The following is a 24022-nucleotide window of genomic DNA, read 5'->3' as shown; positions in this document are numbered from 1 at the left end:
CTACTTTAAAAACCGGGAGAAAAAGGAAGACAGGTGGGAGTAGCAAAAGTAACAGTTGTTAGCAAATGTCAGCTTGTCCTCTATCTAAGAGACTCTGGTCCTCAAGTCAAAAAGACAGTTCACAACTGGAATGTGGGAGAGGCTGGGAAGCACCTCTCAAGACCAGCCATTCTTTGCTATATCCACCCCCCAGGCTCACTCCAGAGCTCACCAAATGTCTAAGGAGAGCTTTAGAAAGAACAAAACAGAACCTGAGAATGGGGGTCTGGGGTCTGGAGTCCCATCCTTAAAGTAAAATAAGAATGTTCTTAGTTCCAAGAGTGGCCAGGGGGTTGCAGCTGCCATGCGGGAATCTTTGGCAGAGAGGCAGTTCTACCTCTCAGGACCAACGAGTAGTCTACTCAGCCTGGGTCCGAATGGAGAGTGATTCCTGCACCTCATACACTTGGGTTAGCAACAGCAATAAAGCACTAAGGTAGGTTTTTTGCCCTGATTAAAAAAAAAATGTTTATGGAAAGTCATGTAGAAAACACTTCTGAAAGCAGCTCTTTCACACAGGCAGCTGCTGATTAGTGTTCTCCATACTCTGTGTGAGTGAGTGTGTGTGTGTGTGTGTGTGTGGTGTGTGTCTGTGGCACACAAAGGCAGGTCTGATTAGTGAATACTGGTAGCACTGGAGCACAGTGGTGGCCACACACCATGTCATTGCATACAGCTCTACAGACACTGAAAATCTTCATAAACCTCCTTTGGCCACATGCCATTGTACTGTGCGGACTGACACTGCACTGTACACACATAGCACCAGCTACTTCAAGATTGCCCTACAAAGGTCTTCTTCTATCTTTGTCACATAAGGACTGGACAACTACAACCTGCCTCCACAGGGTGGACACAGAGCTAGCTTGCTAGCCCAGCACAAGATATGTGGGTAAATTAGCCACAGCCTAGCCAAGCAGGTTCTACATAACTGAAACACTCCAGTTGATCCAGAGACACCAGGACCTATGTAAGCTCAGCAGAAGCTGGGCTCAGACACTGGTGCATGTGCAGCCTGGTGCGTTTGCTACCTCCTGCTCAGGTAGCAGAGGAAGAGGGAGGAAGGACTTGGTACTGACTTGTTCCATTCAAGTCGACCATCAGGCCATGCTGCACATGATCCTGGATCAGCTGCAGGGTCCGCTCGAATATCTCTCCTGCTCTGGCTTGTCCCACTGTGTAAGGGTCCCGTGGGTACCGAAACAGGGCCAGCAGGTCATTTGGAGAGCGAGGTCGGCTGGTGAAGTAGGGAGGGAGAGGAACAATGAGACAAATCATTGGAGACAAAAATCTAAAAGCAGACTTATGCTATTAAATTTCTATCACTACTTTGACAATGTGGTGCACTGTACCTTACTTATCCCAGGTGGAAGGCGACAGAAAACAAACAGACAAACAAGAACCAAAGACACTGAAAACAAATCATTAATAAGTCAAGAGAGAAAGTCACAGGCATCGCATTTCAATTAAGGTGCAGAGAATTTGTTGAATTGCCAACATGGAAGAATCCACTGGCCACCTCAGTAACTTTGTTTTTGCCAAACTGTTTATTAACAAGCCAAAATATTGAGTTGGACCTTCTGAAAATGTTTTGATTATGAATCATAAATCACCTCCTAGCTCCCTAACACCCAGAGAAGCCACAACTGATGCTGCTTACGGCTTTCATATGAGAAGTTCTTATGGCTTTTATATTAAAGTTTTGGGGGTGAAGTAAAAGCCTCATGTACTAGGAACGCATGCATTCCACCCCACACCAGCTCCTTCACCCAAGGCCAGCTCTACAGTTCTGCCTAGCATACCTGTCAAACAAGTGTGTCCGCGTGGAGTTGATGGCTCTGTCAACAGTTGCAATGGCTTCAACAATTGAGGTAGCGACGTACGGATCCCCATTTCGACTTACGTCAGGAACTAGGAAAACATGAACTCACATTACCAGGAAAAACACTGAACATGTTACTCATAAAGCAACGTCTAGACACGACATCATCTAGGCACACACTTTCAGGAGTTCTGCACTCCAAAAGCTATTTATGTTTTTTGAACCAATGCTAGTTATTTCATCACAAATTCTACTAGAAGCTGTCTTCAAACAGCATGGAAATCACATATTTTTTTAGTTTTTAAAAAATTATGTGACATCCTGTAAAGACTGGCAAAATGGTTATAACACAAAGCACACAGAACCTTATACCAAGCATAATGCCTGTGGGGGATGTTGCTGAGGCCCCCTGGGATCAAGGTGGTAGATACTGGCATCAGGGGAGGCGCCTTCATTCCAGGGGTCCCTGTTCTCCTAAAACACCACCCATCACCTATGCTGGACTCAGCTCCTCACTTCCCAAAGTCTGAGTATCTCTACTATTAGTCCCTTACTTCTGGTCACATGGTCTTCATCAGAGCATCCTTATATGGGGCCTCCAGCTACACACACACACACATACACACACACACACACACACACACACACACACTCACACCCAGAGAGAGAGAACCAGACACTCTGCATATACCACACTATATATCACATATCACCTGAATCCATACACGCCACAGCACACAGAACATACATACCACACCATACACACCACACACAGCAGAATATACCATACACCAAACACAACACACTATACAGACACATATACATGCTTATATACATACTTATATACACATAACACAACATTATAGCACACAGAACACAGAATAAACACATGCCACACACAAGAAGCTCATTCATGCCACCACAGAACATAGCACTGAAAAACGTACACCGTACCATACTGTGACACCCAGTACACCTTACCCTGTGTTCCCTGGATGCTACACTTCTAATTCTCACTCATCACTCCTTTCTCACCTCATATGAACTATCAGACTTTGTAAGGCACAGCGACCTCACTACAACCATTCATCCTATTACTGAAGGCTATGGTCACACCATCATCTCAGCCCAAGGGTCAGTCACGTATTCCTTCATGTGTTCAGCTTTTCCATGGGTATGGATGCAGCTGTAGTGACTTACTAAGAGGGTCCTTTATTGGTTGCTGAGGTAGACCTCCTCCCTTGGGACAGACCAGGTGTGACTGGGATGATTTGCCTGCTGATAGAGACCTTCTCTGCCTGGAATATGCTGGGACTCACCTGCCCCTGTCAATCCGTGGCACATTCATTCATTCCTGGTGCCTCCTTCTTGTCCCAACCTCCTCCTTTCTCTCTTTCTCCTCTCCCTGACTGACTCTCCATCTCTACTTTGATCAACAGATACAGAGTCTATTTCACAACAAGCCTTGTTCTTCTGCCCTGTGTCTTTTTGTTGATTTTTCTTCTTTGATAATCTGATGGCCCAATACCCCCAGAGCAGTTCCCAGACAGGCTCTCCTGTCTGACCTCACCTAGTCCCAGACTGTTAATATTTGCATCCCTGATTCTACCTTGAGCTCCAGATTCACGGCTCTACCTGTCCCTCCAGCCTCTTCCCCTTGCTGAGTATTAGCAGAGCTCTTGTCTCCCTTCCCCAAAACTGAGCTGTCTAGGCAAAGAGCAGAATGCAAGGGGCAAGATGCAGGGATGGACTCTTGGCACTCTGGCTATGGACTAGACCTGAGAAAGGTCAGGCCATATGCATGAGGAACATCCAGGCCATATGTGGTGATACCCAGCTGGGAGGCACGAAACACCTGTAGCGATCCTTGTAAACCGTGTTGTTGATATGAAACGGCTGCTGAAGAGGAAGGGAAACTTCAGGAAGGGGGGGACATTTCTAGGGAATGGCAACAGGTAACCGGGCCAAACCTGCTGTCCTCCGAATCATTTTAACACCCTGCTCTAGTTTCACTTCTGTTGCTGTGACAAATTCCAGAACAAAAAGCAGCTTAGGGAAGAAAGGGCTTATTTGGTTTACAATTCCAGGTTATACTCCATTATCATGGGTAAGTCAAGGCAAGGACTTAAAACATCACATCCATGGTCAAGAGCAGAGTGGGAAAGAATGCATGGATGCCCTCTGCTCTCAGCTGGCTTCAACTCATACTGTTCAGGACCCCCTGCCAAGGGAATGATACCTCCCACAGTGGGCTGGGTTGGAATCAATTAAAAATCAAGATAGGGATTGGAAAGACAGTTCAGCAGTCAAGAGCACTGACTGCTCTTGCAGAAGGCCAGGGTCCTGCTCCCAGCATGCACAAAGTATCTAACAACTGTTCATTACTCCAGTTCTAGAGGATGTGAAACATTCTTCTGGCCTCTGTGGGTACTGCATGACTTGGGTACACTTACATACATGCAAGCAAAGCACACATACATACAAAATAAAAATAATACATAAGGGGCTGGAGAGATGGCTCAGCGGTTAAGAGCACTGACTGCTCTTGCAGAGGACCTGGGTTCAATTCCCAGCACCCACATGGCAGCTACAAACCATCCTTAACTCCAGTTCCAGGGGAATCTGAAGCCCTCTTCTGACCTCCATGTCATTGCACAACACAGGTGCACTCATACATGCAGGCAATACACTCATACACATAAAATAAAAATAATAAAATAAATTAAAAGTAATTAAAAGTAATACATAAATAAATATCAAGACAGCTGAGGTTGGAGAGATGGCTCAGCAGTTAAAAGCACATATTGCTCTTGCAGAGGACTCAAGTTTAGTGCCCAACACCCATGTCAGGTGGGTCACAACCACCTACAACTCCAGCCCCTGGAGATTCAATGGCTCTGACCTCTGCTGCACTCATGTGCACATACCCATACACACATACACATAATTAAAAAGAAAACGAATCTTCAAGAACAAACCAAGACAACACCATTCCCCAGTCATGCCCACAAGCCAACCTGATTGCGACATTTCCTCATTAAGACTCTCTTCCCTGGTAATTCTAAGGTGTGTCAAGTTGACAGTTAAAACTAACAAATCCTAAATGGATGCTCTTGGGATGGCGATGTGTCTCCTGAACCCTCCATGGCAGTGCTCTGCACCTTGCACATACATCTTACCGTTCACACTGAGAACCATGCTAACTGAAGCATATCCAATTGTGTTTCGAGCCACACACTCATAACGACCGTCATCTGCAGGACCAACATCGTGGATGGTTAAAAACCCTTCGGGGCTGATGTGAAATTTTCCACTTTCTGTTACCTGAACCCCATCCTGAAACAAAATATCAAAAGGGAAAGGAAGATTGTTTTCCATGAGACAGGAAATGTGCATCATCAGGGCTCAAATAGAAATCACCTCTAAGGTTGTACCCACCCCTCTCTCAGCCTGGAAAGGAAAGGAGCTGTAACGTAACTGTCCCAGGTCAACTCAATGGGATGAGGTCTACACACCTGTTCTTTGCTGAGGACAGAGCTTTGTGCAGAAGATGAACCCCACTACATATTGGGGGCACTCATGGTAACTCCCAGGGGCCATGAACTATGGTAGGGAAGGGCTCAGGGAAACAGGCATTTAGGAATGCCTTCCAAGAGAGGATGATTCAGAGACAGACCTGACAGGCCACGTGCAGACCACAGCTGTGCCTGGGGAGGAAAGAGGGACTTGGAAGAAGGTAGGTGGACAGGGAGGGAGCTGGAGGGTAGGGAGGCCTTCAGTCAGCCCAACTCTGTGGGGACTGTAGTGAGGCTACTCCATCCTCCCTCCAAGTTCCTTATATGCACAGTATGTGAATTCTGCCTAATGTTGAGCTGAATCTGAAGAGCAAAGTGCAGTGACAAAAACTCATCTTCCCTCCTTGAGACTGCAGAGCTCCAGAGGAATTTCTTTGTTTCTGATGCTGGATGGAGTAATCCAAGTGTGCTTTATTCTTATAAGGAAGGATTCCTTCAGGATACTTAAACACAACTCACAACATGAGAGTTTCTTTCTGTGGTGAAATGTCTGCACCAGATTATCATGCTTTCTGCATCAGGAGGCCAGGCTTAGGACCTCTTACCTTGTTCCAGGTGATGGCTGGCTCGGGCTCCCCCTGGGAGCTGCAAGGCAGCTGGACATTGGTGCCCACCTCTACAGTCATGTCACTGGGAATGCTGGTGAACACCGGGGTCACTGGAAAGCAAGCATGAAGAATGAGGCAAAACATGATTTATACCAAGAAGCTTCAGAAGAAGAGAGCCCATAGTCAGGGCAGCCCAAGGCCCTGCACATGAACTGTACCCAGGTCTTGTCAGCTAAGGTGAAAAACGCTAGGGTTTACTTAATAAGCCAGGCTGCCTGTGCTCTGCCCACACTACCAGCAGGCAGCAGCATGGCCAGCAGTACAGTGTGATGTGGCCCACTGACAAAACAATGAGCCTGATCCTCAGAGACAGGAGTCTTCTCATCAGACAGGAGAGGGAGGTGGGCTCCCAGGGATAGATAGGAACCTTTCTGGAATCCCACTCAGGGGCACTGTCCAGTAAGGACAGGAAGGGAAGCCTACAAAGCCCACAATGGACGGTATTAGTCTGACAAGAGACAGCAGTGTGATGTGGCCCACTGACAAAACAATGAGCCTGATCCTCAGAGACAGGAGTCTTCTCATCAGACAGGAGAGGGAGGTGGGCTCCCAGGGATAGATAGGAACCTTTCTGGAATCCCACTCAGGGGCACTGTCCGGTAAGGACAGGAAGGGAAGCCTACAAAGCCCACAATGGATGGTATTAGTCTGACAAGAGACAAGAATCCACCACAGGTCCATAGTATCCCAAAGGGCCCCAAGGAGTCAAGAGCCCCGGCTGCATGCTCCTCTCTGCCTTGGCTTCCTGCTCAGCTGGAAGGGACATGCTCAGATCTTGGGACTCCATGCATGGCTTGGACCACCAAAGTTCCAGTGGTCGTGTCTATGCCAGCGACCTTTGAGCTAGACAACATACAACATTCCTGATCTTGTTATACTGGATGTGTCAAGAGAAAAGAGGCCAGGACTCCTCCACTGTGGGTACTGGGCATGGGAAGCACGCAGAGGACAGAAGGAAGAGAGGTCAGGTAGACAGAGGCAGGCAGATGGAGGAGCAGCTTGCATCCAATGGACCCCCTGGTGCCTGCACACAGCTGCCTCAGCTGTCAGCCCTGCACTTCCTCAGGGCCTACCTCAGGCTATCCAGCTGGCAACATCATCTCTAACATGAGCTTGATGAGCCAAGGGGAAAACAATGGGCCTGACACTAACAAAGTGAGCCTCACTCAGGCCAGCATAAGATGAACAAGCATCTTCATGAACTTCAAAGGAAGAGATTTAGGGTCTAAGTGAATCCTCCAGGAACACAAGTACTACAATATTAATCCAAGCAGAGATCAGAAGGGCAAGCACTAGAACAGTGATGTTGATGTCAGCTGCAGGAAGTCTGTTACTGATGATAAGTAGGAACAAACCCACCAAGTCATCAGTACCTACCTCTGGGCTGTACAGTCAGGTGGGCCATGACCTTCTGAGAGCCAATGATGTTGACGGCCTGGCACTCATACTGGCCCTGGTCATGCAAGGCAACCCCGGAGATCCTAAGTGTGCCCGAGGACAGCACCAGATGCCTTCTGTCCACTGAGAGCTGGCTCCCTACAAAGGGGACAGACATCAGTCACCTTAGATACAGAAGCTTTCAGGGACAAGACACTTGGGATTTAGAAGACTATCTTTGAAGACAGCGGGATCTCCGAGTTGGACTTCCCTGGGTCAAGGTGCAAATGGCCATTCCTGCTCCAGTAAGCAAGCACTTATCCAATACCCATGTGGGCTGCTTCACCTGCTGGGTATCTGTAAGGAGGAGTAAAACCTGGCAACACTGAGGGAAAGTGTAGAAAGGAGCAGAGAACAGAGCCAAAAGAATAAGTAAGGGGCTAGGACCAAGGACGCAGGATGCCCCAGGGGGCTGACCTCAAGCTGTGCCTGAGGAAATACACAGGAAGGAGACCTAGGCCCAGGCCACTTAGAAATCAAGCCCCCTTAAGAAGTGCCAGCATATTCCTTTGTATCAACAGTACCGCTCCTACTGAACTGGGGTACTGGGGCACTGGGAAAGGGTGGAATTATCCACAGGGCCCAAACACGAACGGCCATTGTGGGCACCATGACCCGGATGCTGTGAAGCTCTGTTCTTGTGGAAGGACTGGGCATACCTGTTTGCTCAATTTGTATCTTGCCTCTCCTGCTCCAATAAGGTTGCTTTCCTAGCTTCCCAAGAGAGGAGTGCAGATAACCTCCACCCCAGTCTGTTCCTCAGGAGTCCTGAGCAGGGCTCCTCAGAGGGAGGATGCGGTGGCCCTTTGGTTGAAACCAAGGTGGTGGCAGATGGTCCAGGTCCTCTGCCTAGGCTGTAGAGCAGGAAGCTTACAGACCTACAGAAGTTTCTAAAGTGAACTCAGTACTTGCCCTTGCTGCCATCTCACCCAATCTGCTGAGCCGTCGTCAGGCAGCAGGAGCCAGGATCTGACGAAGGCCAGCAATCACACACCTGGTGCAGAAATGGAAGAATAGCTCTGGCAGTCAGAAGGAGATGCCCTGTTTTAGTAGATTCCACAAAAGATTCAGAAACTTCTAGCCAACATGCTTTGAGTCACTGTATAAATGCTAATTAGGGGCAAGATACGAATTGAGCAAACAGGTACCCCCAGTCCTTACACAAGGACTCACAGCAACTGGGTTATGGTGCTCACAATGGCCATTCATGTTTGGGTGCAGAGAGGCCCTGTGGATAATTCCAACCTTTCCCAGTGTCCCAGTGCCCCAGCTCAGTAGGGATGATACTGGTTTTGCCTCACCCAGGAACAACAGTTTATTTCTTTATACACAAACACACACACACACACACACACACACACACACACACACACACACACACACACACACACACACACACACACACACACACACACACACAATTTTTAAATTAATTTTTGCGAATTTTGATTGTATTTGGATCCCCTCCTCTATCTGTACCCCCTGTAGTTCCCCAACCCAAGTGTCCCCAAATGCCTTTTGGTATAGGTTCATTCACTAGAGCCTGACCAAACTACCAAGAGTCTCACCCTGAAAAGAGACCGACTCTCCCACTCCCAGTTGCCCTCAGTTGCCAAGAGTTCCCCAGGTAGGGCTGGGGTTCAGCTTGTTTCTTGCCTGTGTCCTGGAGGAGGGAGAATGAGGGGCCAGGGTTACATCTTACCTCCCTTGGTCCAGGCGATGACTGGTTGGGGGTAACCCTTAGCCTCACACTGGAAATCCACAGTCTGACCTTCGATGACCACTCTGCTCTGAGGGGTCACAGTGAACTGAGGAAGAGCTGCAGAGAAATCAAAGAAAACATTAAAAATTGGACATTGAGAGACAGCATGGAACCGAGTAAAAGTGGCCTAAGACCAACAGCCAGCACAGCCAAAGGCTCCTGCTGTGGGTACCATGTCTCCAAGGAGGTGAGGAAGGGAAAGGGCCTCATAGAGAAAGGTGGGCACACACAAAGAAAACACAATCCTCAGTGTCACACAGAGCAGCACACAGAAGACCACTCACCCCATCTAGGAGGGAAGCTGAAGGGAAAACTTCACCCCTCAGTTTACACTACTGTGTGCAATGGTTAACAGCAAGTTATAGGACACTGTCCAGTAGGAGTCCACCGTATAAAGGAACAGTACAGTGGAGTGAAACTGCCTTCCTTGGCTACAGAGCGGCATGTGCAAAGGAAATGGGAAAGACAGCAACTGTTAATGAGGCAGGAGACCATCAAAGAGAGACGAGATGCACACCTGTACTATTTGAGACACACACCTGTACTGCTTTCCATCTCATGCCTTGCTTCATAGCTCACCATAAAATTAATGAACTCACCTAAAGTTAATTAAGCAGTTCAGAAATAAAAAGCTAAGTCTTTAAAACCACATCCTCCTGGAGTCCTGTTTAAAACCATACCTCAGGAAACATGTACAACTGACTCACTGCCACTGTGACCTCAGGAAGCGTACACAGCACAGCTGTGTGCATGATGCTCACACTGACCGCCACTGGGACTTCAGTGGGCATCATGTACATGCCACTGTGACCACACAGTGCACTATCAGCTGTCTCCTTCACACAGCCTCATCACAAGCGACGCACTTATAAAGCCTGGACATCCATGTTCTCACTCACTCACACCAGTGCCTGGGTGCTCTGGACACCGTAACTTCAAAGCCACACCCTCCTGAAGAAAACTGTCCAGCCACCAAATTATGTATGATAGGTTAAATGAAGTGGATTTTAGGAATTTTTTTTTAAAGGCAAGGAAGAGCTGGGGATACGGCTCAGCTGGTAAAGTGTTTGGCTTACAAGCACAAGTACCAGAGTTCAATCCCTAGAACCCACACACAAAAAAAGTTGGGCGTGGACACGGGTGCTGGGGAGGCTGATCTCTGAGGTGTGCTGGCCAACCAGCCGAGCCTACTTGGTGAGTTCCAGGCCACTGAAAGACAGTTTCAAAAAAAAGGTGGATGGCACTTGAGGAATGACACCTGATATTGTTGTCTCTACGTGCATATGCACACACTAAACATGCTCAAAGAAACGTGAGCACACATGCACACACATATCAAAGTAGCTAGGCATGATAGTATACACCTTTAATCTCAGCTATGAGAAGAGGTTCAAGGTCAGGCTGAGCTAGGCAAGACCTTTTCTCAAAGAAAAAGGAGAAAGAAAATAAAGAAAAGTGAAAAAGCACTGAGGAGGTGAGGAGGGTACAGCCAGGACAGAGCCAAGGGGGCTGTGGGAGCTGCGCAAGCCAAGGGTCTAACAGCACTCAAGGATGCTCACCTTGCACAATGATGAAGGCCGTGGCATGGATGCTGTCCACACTGTTGGAGGCAAAGCACGCGTACTCCCCGCTGTCACCCTGGTCGACGTTCTGTATGTACAGGCCACCAGAGGGAGTGATATTCACCCTCGGGTCAGCTGGCAAGGGTGTCCGGTCACCTCTTGTCCAGGTGATCTGTGGCAAAGGGTGGCCCGTGGCACTGCACTCCAGAGTGACGCTCTCGCCCACCAGGACCTCTGTGTTCTGCGGCTGGATTACAAAAGTGGGTCGGGCTGTCACAAACAGAAATTCTCAGTTAATTTCTTCTAGCCTCACAAGATTTTTGCTTGAAATTTTTGAGGTCCAGGCTATTAATCCACCCCAATAACCTCTAAAATAGGCAAAACAATTCCATTTCATTGTACATATTCTTGTCTTTCCTTTTCAAATAAATGTGCAAATAGGTTGGGGAAATGGCTCAGTAGGTAAAGCGCTTGTGGTGCAAGCATGAGAACCTGAGTCTGAATCCCCAGACCGTCAGTGAAACGCCATGTGGTAGCATGAGTCTGCAAGGGGTTAGGGCAGAGGAGTCCTTAGAAGCCTGCTGACCAACCAGCCTGAACACAGAGCGGTGACCAACAAGAGACCTTGTCTCAAACAAGGTACAAGGCAAGGGCCCATACCCAAGGTTGTCCCCCGACCCTCACATGCATGCTGTAGCACATGCATGTCCACACTCACACATGAGCACACAGATTTCTTCTCAAATGTGGGACAATAAAATGGCACCGACACTGAGGTCCATCAAATGCAGACAACTTGGGGGCAGTGGCCACTGTGGGAAGAGCTGCATTTCTTCCTTAGATACGCTCTGGACTCCATGAAGAAGCTTTACTTTTGCTTATTCTAAGTATGTCGTATCAGTCTTATCAGACCTCACTGGTCATTCCCACTGACGTAAAATATTAGTTATAGAGCATATTTAAACCACATAAAAATACCAGCTTTATCGCTAAGAGAAAAATACAAATTAAAACTACTATAGGAATATTTTTCAACTGTAAATCTAGGAAAACAATCTACACAATATGTTTCGTGGCTGGGGCTGTAATGGACACAGCCCGCCTGAAGAGAGGTAGCCATGGACTTCAGACAGAAGCTGCTCGCATCCTCACACTGGAAATTGCCTTCTTTGGAGCTCATGATTTAAGTCTGTAAGATGACAGTGCAGGTATTCCACCCTGTGTTGCTTCTTTGGGCCCATAACCCTTACCTATAAATGCAGAATTTTAAAAAGCAGATTTTCTCCCCCATAATGCATTTGTTTCCATAGTTTAATCTGTGTAGGAGGAGGCACTTCCAGGATTGCTCCACCCAGCTTTCCTTGGGGACAGTGGCAGCAAGATTACAGTGTATCTATCACCCCAGACCTGGCCAACACCCTGAGTCAGTAAATGGGTTATGTGCTCCCTGAATTTCTGAAATTCAAGTAAGGTTTTAAATAAAGAATATGGACCTGTGGTAGCTAATGCCTTGGAAAAATGTCTGAAGCTACCCCAGAAGAATTTGTTAAATGATGGATGCTGAAAGTTGAAGCAGCTGTAAAAAGGAAAAGAGCAAGAAACTCCCCTGCAAGGAAATAAGAGGACGGGGAGGGAGACTTCCAGGGTCGCCTGCTTTGCCTGTGCTTGCTTGTAGAGAAGAGTGCAGGTAGATGTTTTGGCAGAGGACAGGAATAGGGATGGAGAGACTGAGGGGCTTTTCTGAATGTTTTTAGTATCTGTTAGAATTTAAGCTACATCAATTGACATTCAATATCAGCATGTCCATCTGACCAGTGACTCAGAATTAAGAACAATTTCAGAGTCAGATCTGCTTGAGGGAGTCTGCAGATCCCTGTCACTTAAACTGACTGTAAGGAGCCTAAGGGACAGACAGCACATGACAAGATTAGGCACCAGGCAAGAAGTCAAGCTGGACCCCAAGTTGCCATTACCATTAGTAGGAGAAAGAACTAGTAAGAAAGTCAATTCGCACCCCTAACCCAGGTACTGGCTGTGCAGAGATGAAAGGATTTTCACAAAGTCTTCGACTGAAGGCTGATTGGCCGCACAGAAATCCAGGGCCTACTTTACCCTGCACCAGGCAAGAGACAATGATCGGCAAAGAAGAGAGGAAGAATGGGTGGGAGGGAAAGAAAGCGGGAGCATGATGGGGGGAGGTGAGGGAAGATAGGATAGGAGAAATACCTTATAGATCACAGGTTACAAATACACAAAACTCTAACAGCACGTAAGCTGAGACGGGTAACTCTCTTCAAGAGAAAGATACAATCACTTTAAGTTTCAGTAATTTACCACTACAGCTAAGTGTTGGCAAGATGGCTCTGTAGGAAAAGACGATTGCAGCCAAACCTGACTACCTGAGTTCAAGTCCCAGGACTCACACAGTGTAATGAAAGAACTGAAAGTTGTCCTCTGACCTCTATGCACATGCCATCTCACACACACATGCACGCATGCACATGCTAAAATGTTATTTAATAAATTTAAGTGGCTGGAGAGATGGCTCAGTAAAGAGCACTGGCTGTTCTTGTAGAGGACCTGGGTTTGACCCTTAGCACCCACATGGTGGCTAACAAACATCTGGAATTACAGTTCCAGGAGAATCCAATGCCTTCTTCTGACCTCCATGAACACTGCACGATACGGGTGCACTTATACGCATGCAGGCAATCCACTCAATACACACAAAATAAAAAAATAAAATTAAAAAAAATTTAAGGACATGTAAAATTTCTAAAATGGGGGTGGCAAGATGGTTCAGTATGTAAAGGCACTTGCTGTACAAGCCTAACCACCTGAGCTCAATCCCCAGCACTCACATGGTGGTAGGCAAGAATCAACTCCACAAAGCTGTCCTCTGATCTCCATACAGGCACATCCACAATAATTTTTTTTTTTTTTGGTTTTTTTGAGACAGGGTCTCCCTGTAGCCCCAGCTGTCCTGGAACTCAATATGTAGACCAGGCTGGCCTTGAACTCATAGAGATCCGCCTGCCTCTGCCTCCCAAGTGCTGGGATTAAAGGCGTGCGCCACCATGCCCGGCAACAATAATTTTTTTTAACTTCTAAAATAACCATGAAAACTTCCAAAGTGTACCGTGAAGATGGAAAATTATGATTTTAGTAACTTAATGTTTAGATGTTTAATTCGCCAGGAAAATTATGTAAATTTATATGCCCCTAACAACAGTACTTCAAAATATGTAAAGTACATATACCTGTTTATGATTTAGGGAGACTTAAAGCTACTCTGTTACTGTTACTACAGGCTAGCATCACAGTCTGGGACAGGGGCTGACACAAACTTTCTCTATAGGCTAGGGCTGCACCCTGTTGACTTTGCAGCCCACAGACTGTGTTGCTCAACTGTGTGGTCAACTCTGCTGCTGCAGCAAAAAGACTACCATGGATGTCCCAACAAGACTCAGTTTACAGGCATTTGAATCTTTCACAGGTGTCAAGTGTCATAAAATGGTCTTCTTTAAAAGTAGTCACTTAAAAATGTAAAACCTATTCCTGAGTCATGAACTTTATAAGACTAGGAGGTGACCAAGTTTGATCCAAGGTGTTCAGCTTGTACCCCCGGCCAGGCTTTTGAGCTGGCCCCTTTCTGTGATGCTCAGGCTGAGCAGCAGGCTAAAGGGGGCCCTTTATCCTTTGTGAGCTTCTGAGCCAGATATGCCAACACAGCGAGGTTTCTTAAATAAAACTGTTGGCTTGAGAAAGAAACAGAGCTCAGATCAAAAGGAGCTAAATTTAGAATGTACAGACTAGACATAGCCATCCATGCTTTGGTGACCTGCTCTCAAAGCAAGTCTCCTCAGCAGACTTGTTACCCAAGCCCATTCTATTCCGTGTCCTACTACATGTGCTTTAATCAGATTACCGCAGATCCAGATTAGTGGACCAGCTTCCTGCTTATAAAGTGTGCACAGCCTCTGTCCATATCTTGCTTCTCCCAGTAGGCTCACAGCAGGACACATCTGCAAAGATGCTAACTGCTTAGTGATAAATCTAATGCAAAGTTATTTGCCTAAGGGCTTGATTCAGCCTCAATACACTCTGTTTAGTTTTACTGAATGGATTAAAAAGCTAGGCAGTCTCACTTGTTAATATTTTGTGCATCTATGTGGGATACACAAAAAATGGCAAAAAAAAAAAAAAGAATCTTTTTAAGACAGGGTCTCCCTGTAGCTTCAGCAGGCCTGGAACTCACGGTGTAGACCAGGCTGGTCTCCATCTCCTAGAGATCCTCCTGCCTCTGCCACCCGAGTACTGAGATTGAAGGCGTGGGCCACCACGCCCAGCATGAAATCAAAGGATCTAAACAAACACACAACCGGGTGCACTGCCATCAGACTGGTTTAGCCAAGGCCTAAAATATAAAAACACAGATGTTTGGTAACCTGTGCATGAAGCCAAAGTGGAAAGAAAGCTTCAGAGAACCCAGCCAGGCTGGGTAGAAGGGAGGCTCCACTGCCCGCTCGACTGCCTGCCTGTAATACTCTGAGACCCGAAAGAAGGCTACGGAGCCGCGCTGCCCAGAGCAATGGTGGACCCAGGCCAAGGACTGAACACAGGCCAGAGCAGGGCTTGCACTGTGTAGTAGAGTTGTCGAGGCCGCAGCTATGCTTTCCATGTTTGGACAGAGGTTTGACATTTTAAATGTTATGTGCCAGCACCTTAAGCATGGATATTCTAAGTAAAAAATCAGTCTTTTAAAACTCTCTTTGATGTAAGTTCATATGAGCAAGTTCCCAGAAGCCTGGAAAACTGTGAATCAGACAAAAACCCAGCACAGAACTGGGGAAAAGGGTAGGAGGCCCTAACCTTAGCCAAGGGATTATCGGCAGCTGATCACTGTTGGGTGAGGGAGAGGATCTTAACGTAGTGACACTAGATAGGCTGAACAGGCTCTAGTGGATGAACTCACACATGAAGGGACATCTGGGTACACAAACTTGACTAGATAGACCTGAACATATATGACAGAATGCATGAAATCCAGTGGGTGGGCTATGAGGCAGTTGCAGATAGGGGAGCGGTGTCTAAATATGATTAAGATATATTGTATGAAATACACAAAAATTCAATAAAAAAATATATATATTAAAAAAGAAGAAAAATCTCTGTGAAGTAGTCAAAAGCCCCCGGCAAACAGCAGCCTCTACACTAGGAACAAATTGTATATGGTTGTGCAGGTGCCATGGTAGAGCATGGCTGGTCTCGCCAGGTTCCCATGGTCACCTCTTGTTTGGAGTAGCAATTCAGAGAACATGTGTATGTCCCTGGTATAGGAGACAGCCATGGGCCTGCAGCAAGCTAGAATGACCTATGACCCTGCGCTTCAGAAGCCATGCAAGACACCTGGCGTAGAAGTCACCTTAAGATTTTAACATCTCAGGTTTACTGAGTTAGGGTGCACGAGAAAGAGGAAGTGGGTGGTTGGGATGACCCTTACATGCAATGCCCTTCACGTACCTGGAGACCCCAAGTACCTGAGGGTCACTTCTTGTGTCTTTGCCTCTCCGGCCACATTCTTCGCCATGCACTGGTAGACACCCTCGTCTGCCTCCTGGGTGTTCTGGATCATCAGTGTGCCATCGTCCAGCAGGTTTAATCGTGAGTCTGTCTTCATGCTCAGCTCATTACTGCAAGGCAGAAGCAGGGCCTTCAGCACTCATGACAACCTTCCCCAGAGGTCAGGTCCACAGTGGCATCTGATGCCCTAAAGAAGTGGCATAGGCCAGGCTCAGAGAGCAAGAGCCATAGCCTTCCTGTCCTCCTCAGCAACTGACTTAGTAGACATGTCTGGGAAATGCAGGCACACGTGCTAACACTCAATGACGCATGTACTTTCACTGTAATTGCCCAGTCTATCTAAATGCTGTAATGAGGTCCTAATTTCAAAGTGAGAAAATTAATCTAATGGAGAAAATGCAAATTGAAAGGTGTGTCTTTATTTCTGCAAATTATATATATGGGAGAAACAGTTTTACATAATTAAAAGAAGCTTGGCATGGTTCTCACACCTATAATCTCAGTACACAGGCAGAAGATCAGAAGTTCAAGGTCATCCTCAGCTATACTGAGAGTCAGAGGCCAACCTAGAACACCTGAGACCCTATCTCCAAAAGGAAAACCTAAAACATAAAGATATCCAGCCCTCTGGCCCTCCTTCTAGTTCATTGTCTGAGCATGCTTTAGACACAGTCTCCTAAGAAGCCAGACCACCTGGGCATGTGCCTACCCACATGTACAATCTGGACCTGAAAATCTGGACACATTTCCACCACATAGACCTACAGAAGCACTCTGGAAAGCCACACACCCCAGAGTGTGACCACGTCCTTCCTCTTCTTATCCACCTTCCCCACAGTTCTCTGCTCAGCACCAATCTACTCACAGTGAAATCGGTCCCCACTCTGCAGTGACAGTTACCACAGGTCCATACATGGGAAGCATGAATTGGGCCACAGCCCAGGCAGAGCTGGAAGGCAGCTGGGGGCAGCAGCAGGAATGTCAGGGAGATAGGGGTGGGTGGAAGGCAGAGCCATCACTGGAGGGCAGGACTTAGGACTTGGGCTCAAGTTCTTCTATATTTGTTGCTATGGTTTTAATGTTTAGTATCAAGTCTTTCACTTATAAAAAATGTGGGTATAAAGGTTCTGAGCCGTATTTATGCTTCTTTACTATTTAAATACAACCTCCTAACATTCTGGAATCCCTCCAGTGCTCTGTCCTGGATTTTAGCCGGTCAATCCCAATGCTACCCAAGATGCAGAAGTTTTTGAGGGCTCAATGGTATCTCACATTTTTCCTGCACTGCATGGATCCAAGACCAACATGACCTTACAGTTATGAGGAGAGAAAACTCTAGATTTTGCACAGTCTTCTGAGCTCCTCATGACTCTGACATATCTTTCTCTGTGCCCCTGACCGCTCTCTTACGCTGCAGGCAACTCTCCCATTGTCTTGTCTGTAAAATATGGTTCATCACCACAGCTTAGGTCCAAAGCTTGCTAACACCCATGATCAAACATGGGAAGCCCTGGTAAAAGAGTAGGTGGGCAGAGATGGCTGTACAGTACTTTCCCAGCTCCCACCTGACACGGCAGAAGGGTTCAGCTGCCTAGTCAATGGTTGACCAGGGAAAAGGGACAGTTGCCTAGGAGGAATGAGGCCCAGGAGAGAGAAGGTGTCACTTTCAAGGGACTTTGCTTCAAGAGTAGCTCCTAGTCTGCTGCCACATAGAACAGGGAAAATATGGAGTCTCTTTCTCCTTCACAACTTCCCGACTAAAAGGGGGCGGTGTCTGCTGAGGGAAGGGGAGACTCAGGGGAGCACACAGGTCTCCTGAAGTGCCTCCAGAAATGTCCAGGGATGTTTCTGCTTCATGTTGGACTCACTTGTTTCGAAGCCAGATAATCTCAGGTTTGGGGTTGCCCTCCGCCCTGCAGGTAAAGTATACAGTATTCCCCGAGGTGACATCTGCATCCTGTGGCTCTGATGTGATCCGAGGCCTTTCTACACCCAAAAAAAGAACAACACAGAGTGAACTGGAGGCTCATCTAAATGAGAACCCAGACTAAATCCGTTATGGCCAAGTGACAGCACACATCCTAAACACACATCTCAGCCACAGACACTCCCACAGGTTGCAACTCCAGAGTTTCAGCCCTAGAGGATAGTGACAATTCCAGCCTTATGGGGCCGCCCTGGTCCTCAAGCAGGGTCTCTAAGACCCACTCACCACAGTTCAGTTCTTCTGGGGTGATGGTAGCCACAGAGCGTCCCTGGATGCGTCTGGGAAACTCACAAGTGGCTGCTGCTTGCGCGTTCCCCGATTGAGCATAGGCCTTCAGCAGATCCGCCAGCCACAGAATTTCACAGTCACAGTGAAGTGCATTAGAATCTAATCGCCTATGGGAAGAAAAAAACCATGAGGATGCCGAGCAGTCACTGAGACATTGACCCATGTGGACAGACCCACCTCTAAGTTCTGAAGCCTCCAGGTACATCAGAGTTGCTGAGCATTTGAGCATTCATCATGTGAGGTTAGGTTTTACAGGAAAGAATCTGAAGCCAGTCCTACCGGACTGGGGAAAGGGGGTAGTGGTGCAGGCATCCCCAGAAAGAACAGTGCTCTCACAGGGATGTAAGGTCAAGTAGTGACCACACTACAGTTTTAACTTCAGACCCAGGGAGGGGCTGGGGATGCAGTTCAGTGGTAGAGCACTTGCCTAGCATGTTGGAGGCCCTAGGTTTAATCCCCAGCACAGAAAAAAAAAACAACAAAACAAATAACCAGGGCAAGCATGGGCTAGAGGAGCCAAGACGGTCCTGAGAGGCAGGGCAGGTCAAAACAATGCACCACCCACAGGCTCCATATTGTACCCATGTCTACAGAAGCACGAGACAGCTGAGGTGCATCTTATCACTAGGGCAGCTTCAGGGTAACCTGAGAGCTCCTGGTGACAGTGCTGTGAGATCAGGCTCACAGATGGAGCCAGCAGGACTCTTCACCTTGGAAATGAGATTTTACAAAGGCAAAGTCTTTGGGGTTCAGGTGGACACACTTATATCTGACAGGTTGAAACCACAGGGAAAACAGAACAAGTCTGTTATATAACTTTATCAAGATGAAAATACCTTAATTCTATTATAAGAATTAGTATAAAAGGATTATTTTAGGAGGTCTTGAAAAATTAGGCAAGCAGGCCAGGTATGGTGGTACAGGCCTTTAATGTCAGCACTAGTGAGGCACAGGCAGACAGATCTCTGTGAGATCAAGGCCAGCCTGGTCTACATAGTGAGTTCCATGCCAGCTGGAACTACAGGGAGACCCCGTCTCAAAATAAATAAATAAAAGATCAGTCTGCTTAATATGTTTCACATAAGTGTGTCCCAAGAAAAGGAACAGGAAATATGCCAGACTGGCTTTTATTCTCACCAGTAAAATATGCACCATGCAAATAAAAACTGGAGGGGTTGGCAAGATTGCTCAGTTGTTAAGAGTACTGACTGTTCTTCTAGAGGATTTGGGTTTGGCTCCCAGTACCCACATGGCAAGTAACAACCAACAGTAACTCCAGTTCCAGGGGATCCAATGCCCTCTTCTGGCCTCTGTGGGCAATACACACACAGGTGTACTTACATACATGCAGGCAAAACATTCATACACATAAAATTTTTTTAAGTATGTTTATTAATTAGAAAATTTTAAATAATTTTAAAAATTAACTTGGGGCTGGAGAGATGACTCAGCAGTTAAGAACACTGACTGTTATTGCAGAAGACCCGGGTTCGAATCTCAGCACCCACATGGCAGTTAACAACTGTCTGTAACTCCAGTTCCAGGGGATCTGACAGCCTCTTCTGTCCTCCACAGGCATTTCACTACACGGGTATACTTACCTATATGAAGGCAATACATGCATACACATAAAATAAAAATAAATAATAAATAAATTTTTTTTCTTTTTTTTTTTTTTTCTTTTTGAGACAGGGTCTCCCTGTAGCTCCAGCTGTCCTGGAACTCACTATGTAGACCAGGCTGGCCTCGAACTCACAAAGACCCGCCTGCCTCTGCCTCTCAAGTGCTGGGATTAAAGGTGTGCGCCACCACTCCCAGCTAATAAAAATATTTTTAAAATTATCTCAAGTCCCTTATTAAAGGATCAGCCTGCTGCCACATCTGAGTCACCTGCTCACTCTTTGCATTTGAATGGGTTTAAAGGGCCTACCCTCCCCACATATAGACGCCTCATAAGACTCATCTGGACTGGAGCTGGAGACACTCCACTCTATCTGTCCACAGAAAGGATCAGGTGAGAGAAGAGCTGGGAGGGAAGGACTTCCCACAGATACTGCATGCACCCAGCACACAGCAGACGCAGCACACACACACACACACACACACACACACACACACACACACACAGTGCACTTACAATCGTTTCATGGATTCCAAGTGATTAAACGTTCCAGGAACTAAATGTGTGATCCGATTGTTATGTAAAAATCTGTGGAAGGAGAAAATACAATAAAGTCATTTTAAAAAACATTGCCCTAGACATGCAAAAAAGGGCCCAAGAGGTCACACATCTTACTGATTATATTTATTTAAGGTGAATGAACTTGAGAGCCGTGTGCTTTAGTCCCCAAACTAATTGGAATTCTTTCCCATTCTATCACCAAGCCCAGGCACAGAAAATCTCAAGTCCCACACCTCTGATTATTAGCTAGAAGGTAGATTTCTCACTAATGCGGTGTATGGCGCGGTGTATGGGTGTTCGGCAGATGTTGACCTGACTACACCCACACAGTGTGGGCTGGGGCCTGATTGCAAATTAAAGACAGAAGCAGAACTCACAGTCTTTCCAACTTCGGCAGGTGCTTGAAGGATTCTGGGTCCAGTGTTTCTATTTGATTAAAATGCAGGTACCTAAGAGATTAAAAAAGAAGCACAATGTGAGCAACTTACCAACCTTTTCTGACCCAGATTTTCTGCTCAAAAAGCCTTTTCCACATTTCACATCCACATGTCACTAGGTACCGCTACATTTCCAAGTCACTTCACATCCATGTGTCACTGGTGCTTATCTGTGCTCCGCACAGTGTGTGGAGACAAGTGTAAGATCAAATATAAGGCTTGACACAACTGAGAGCAGGCAGGCTGGCTTGCAGTTGGCTGTCCCACAGATACCCAGAACCTACTGCATCTCCCTGAAACCCACCTGATGCATGACGGTGGCCCACAGCCCTGCCACATACACCTCCAAAATACCTGGCAAATTGGTAACAAACAAAAGCCAGAAGCAACCTTAAGGACATGTGCACACAGGATCCCTGTACTCTGATCTGTTAACCGTTTCCGTGTGGCACTGAGTACACTGTTAGCTACAGAACCCGGCATCCCAGGCAGAAGAAAAGCAACTGAATTAAGTGATGTGATAAATTTCTTCAAGGTTCTCAGAGTGTAGAAAACGCCCAGAGTTCAAACCTCTTCCCATTGAAAGATGTCTTAGTTTGCACAATTTAGAATTTACGGTACAACTAATTTCTTTCATTCTCCTGAATGCCAGTTTTCTCATTTTGAAAAGTGATGGGACTTTTTTGCTCAGTAAAACACCAACACCCTACTTACCCTGCCCTCACTGGTCCAGGAAGAGGCTTCCACTCTGGTGGCCATGGTAATGAGCACTCCTGTTCAATGAGGGGGCAGGAGACAGAAACATGCCAGGCCCTCCTCACAACTCCAGACAAAATGGTGTTCTCCAAACACATTTTTGTTAACTTAGGTTGGTATCACTTCTACTTCCCCAGACAGGTTTCTTTCCCTGGCAGCTCCTCAGGCAGAATCAGCCCAGATCCTCCTTGATCTCTGAGGGCCACAGAACACAGCCTACCTGCCCCTCCTTGGGGACAAGGTACCACAAGGCACCATGACCTCCCAGACCCTTCTTAGGAACAGCTCTGTGTTCTCTACTCCCCACATGACAATGCATACACAAGGCAAGGAAGAGGAAAGATCTCAATATTAGTGACTGCGTCTAATTCAGGGATGCTGAAAGAGACAGGACTAGCAAACAGACATTCTCAGTCCCCATGATGGGCAGCCAGTCTGTGTTGAGCAGCTGAAATCAGTACTCATGCTCCTCATGAGCCCCAGCCCCTGTGGCTCACACAAGCCATCAACACAAGAGAGCTACTGGGGAGCCTCTGGCTTCCTCAGAGAAGCAGGGGATGGGTCCTGAGTCAAGCTGGAGGAACAAGCCAAGAGGGAGGAAAGTGAGGACATTCAAGACCCCTCACAAGGACAGGTAGCATGGTTTGTCTTCAAAACTCTTTAGCCTGAACGCTAGAGTGAAGTTTGTCAAGAAGGAGGAACACATGGGCCTGAGATAACCTGCCTTTCAAAGCACTAACGACAGCAGCTCAGGGTTTGCAGAACCTTGGACTGGTTGGGATTCCAGGTAGACTGTGGGCACCATCACCCCTCCCTGGACAGCTGAGGATTTGGTGGACAAGGAGTGATTCCCCACGCACACGGCTGCCACTGCTGAATTCAACTACTGACTCTGGCTGACAGTGCAGAGCCACCCAAGGAAGGTGACAAGGACCTGCTGAGGAGCCACTCTGAGCTGCCCAGCAGACCCTAGCACTGCTCCAGGGTCTCCCTTCCATAGCTCCATGGTCTCATGCTTTCCAGTGTCCCTACTGGGCAGCAGGGACACTCTTCTAGCTCCTGCTTGTTTGCATGTTTGTCTCTGTACTACTACATGAGCACCAAAGTTCTTGACAGGAAAGCAATGATCATCACTGTTCCTGCAATCCAGCTGGGGCTGGAGAGAGGCTGCAGGTCTGGAACCGCATAGGCAGAGTCAGTGGGAACTGTCTCTCCCCAGCAGGCCCTGCACAAACGTCAGAGGGAGGCTGAGGCCCGGGTCCTCCTGGACACACTGACCTGCCTTTCTGATCACACCTGCAGAGGGTTCATTTCCCAGATTCACCGCAGCATTTGGTTTACAGAAGGAAGCCCACATCCCAGCACCAGCAACCCAGCTCCCTCTCTGCGGCTTTCCGGAAGCCCAACTAATTTGAGATGCAGTCCCCTGCCATCAATATGTATGGGCAGAAAGCCCCATTTTCTGCCTCATGGATGCCACTCAATTCCTCTTGCTCCTAGTTCCTCCTGGCTGAACAAACTGGACTCACTGCTTCATGAAGCCAGGCTAGGATCATATGATGACTGTATCACAGAACGTACCCCTTTGTAAACTAGCCTATATCTAGAAGTTTCTAGATATTTCCAGAAGTTTCTAGATTCCCTGTTTCATTCTGTCTGAAGCACCATATCATAAGCTCCAGGATCTGCTCACTTCAATAAATAAGCTCTTATGTGTATACAGGTGTGCCGTGTAAGCTGCTGTAGCACACGGCTCAGGGGTGGATGTCGAGGCCCTGACTATCCCTGTCCTGACCCAGCTGTGCCTGTCTTCCAATGAAACACAAGACAGAGCACAGAGTCGTGCCTGTAGTACATCCAACAGCTGTTTTTCATCCATGCTCATGAAACTCAAGATAGTCTGAAAACCCACAGGGATTGCCTCAGCTTACTGAGTGAAAGGCCACTGGCCAGGCACACAAGCCAGAAAAACCTTCATAATTTC

The 24022-nt window shown here is 47.2% G+C and overlaps 1 protein-coding gene across 2 annotated transcripts in view; it reads right to left on the bottom strand.

Moving 5' to 3' along the window:
• Window positions 1-24022, bottom strand: part of Pxdn (peroxidasin) — a 90001-nt gene that overhangs the window by 21189 nt on the left and 44790 nt on the right. For both annotated transcript variants that reach the window (XM_008850181.3, XM_017802498.2), the window contains 12 exons: window positions 21223-21294; window positions 20801-20872; window positions 18601-18770; window positions 18257-18374; window positions 16329-16498; window positions 10803-11075; window positions 9184-9300; window positions 7422-7580; window positions 5982-6094; window positions 5041-5197; window positions 1842-1950; window positions 1119-1276 (listed from right to left, as the gene is read on the bottom strand). In XM_008850181.3, the coding sequence (XP_008848403.1) occupies window positions 1119-1276; window positions 1842-1950; window positions 5041-5197; window positions 5982-6094; window positions 7422-7580; window positions 9184-9300; window positions 10803-11075; window positions 16329-16498; window positions 18257-18374; window positions 18601-18770; window positions 20801-20872; window positions 21223-21294 (1688 nt within the window). The remainder of the gene's footprint in view (window positions 1-1118; window positions 1277-1841; window positions 1951-5040; window positions 5198-5981; window positions 6095-7421; window positions 7581-9183; window positions 9301-10802; window positions 11076-16328; window positions 16499-18256; window positions 18375-18600; window positions 18771-20800; window positions 20873-21222; window positions 21295-24022) is intronic.

Source organism: Nannospalax galili, unplaced genomic scaffold, assembly GCF_000622305.1.
Source record: "Nannospalax galili isolate Female #2095 unplaced genomic scaffold, S.galili_v1.0 scaffold100, whole genome shotgun sequence".
NCBI lineage: Eukaryota > Metazoa > Chordata > Mammalia > Rodentia > Spalacidae > Nannospalax > Nannospalax galili.
This window is presented reverse-complemented; position numbering and strand designations above follow the sequence as displayed.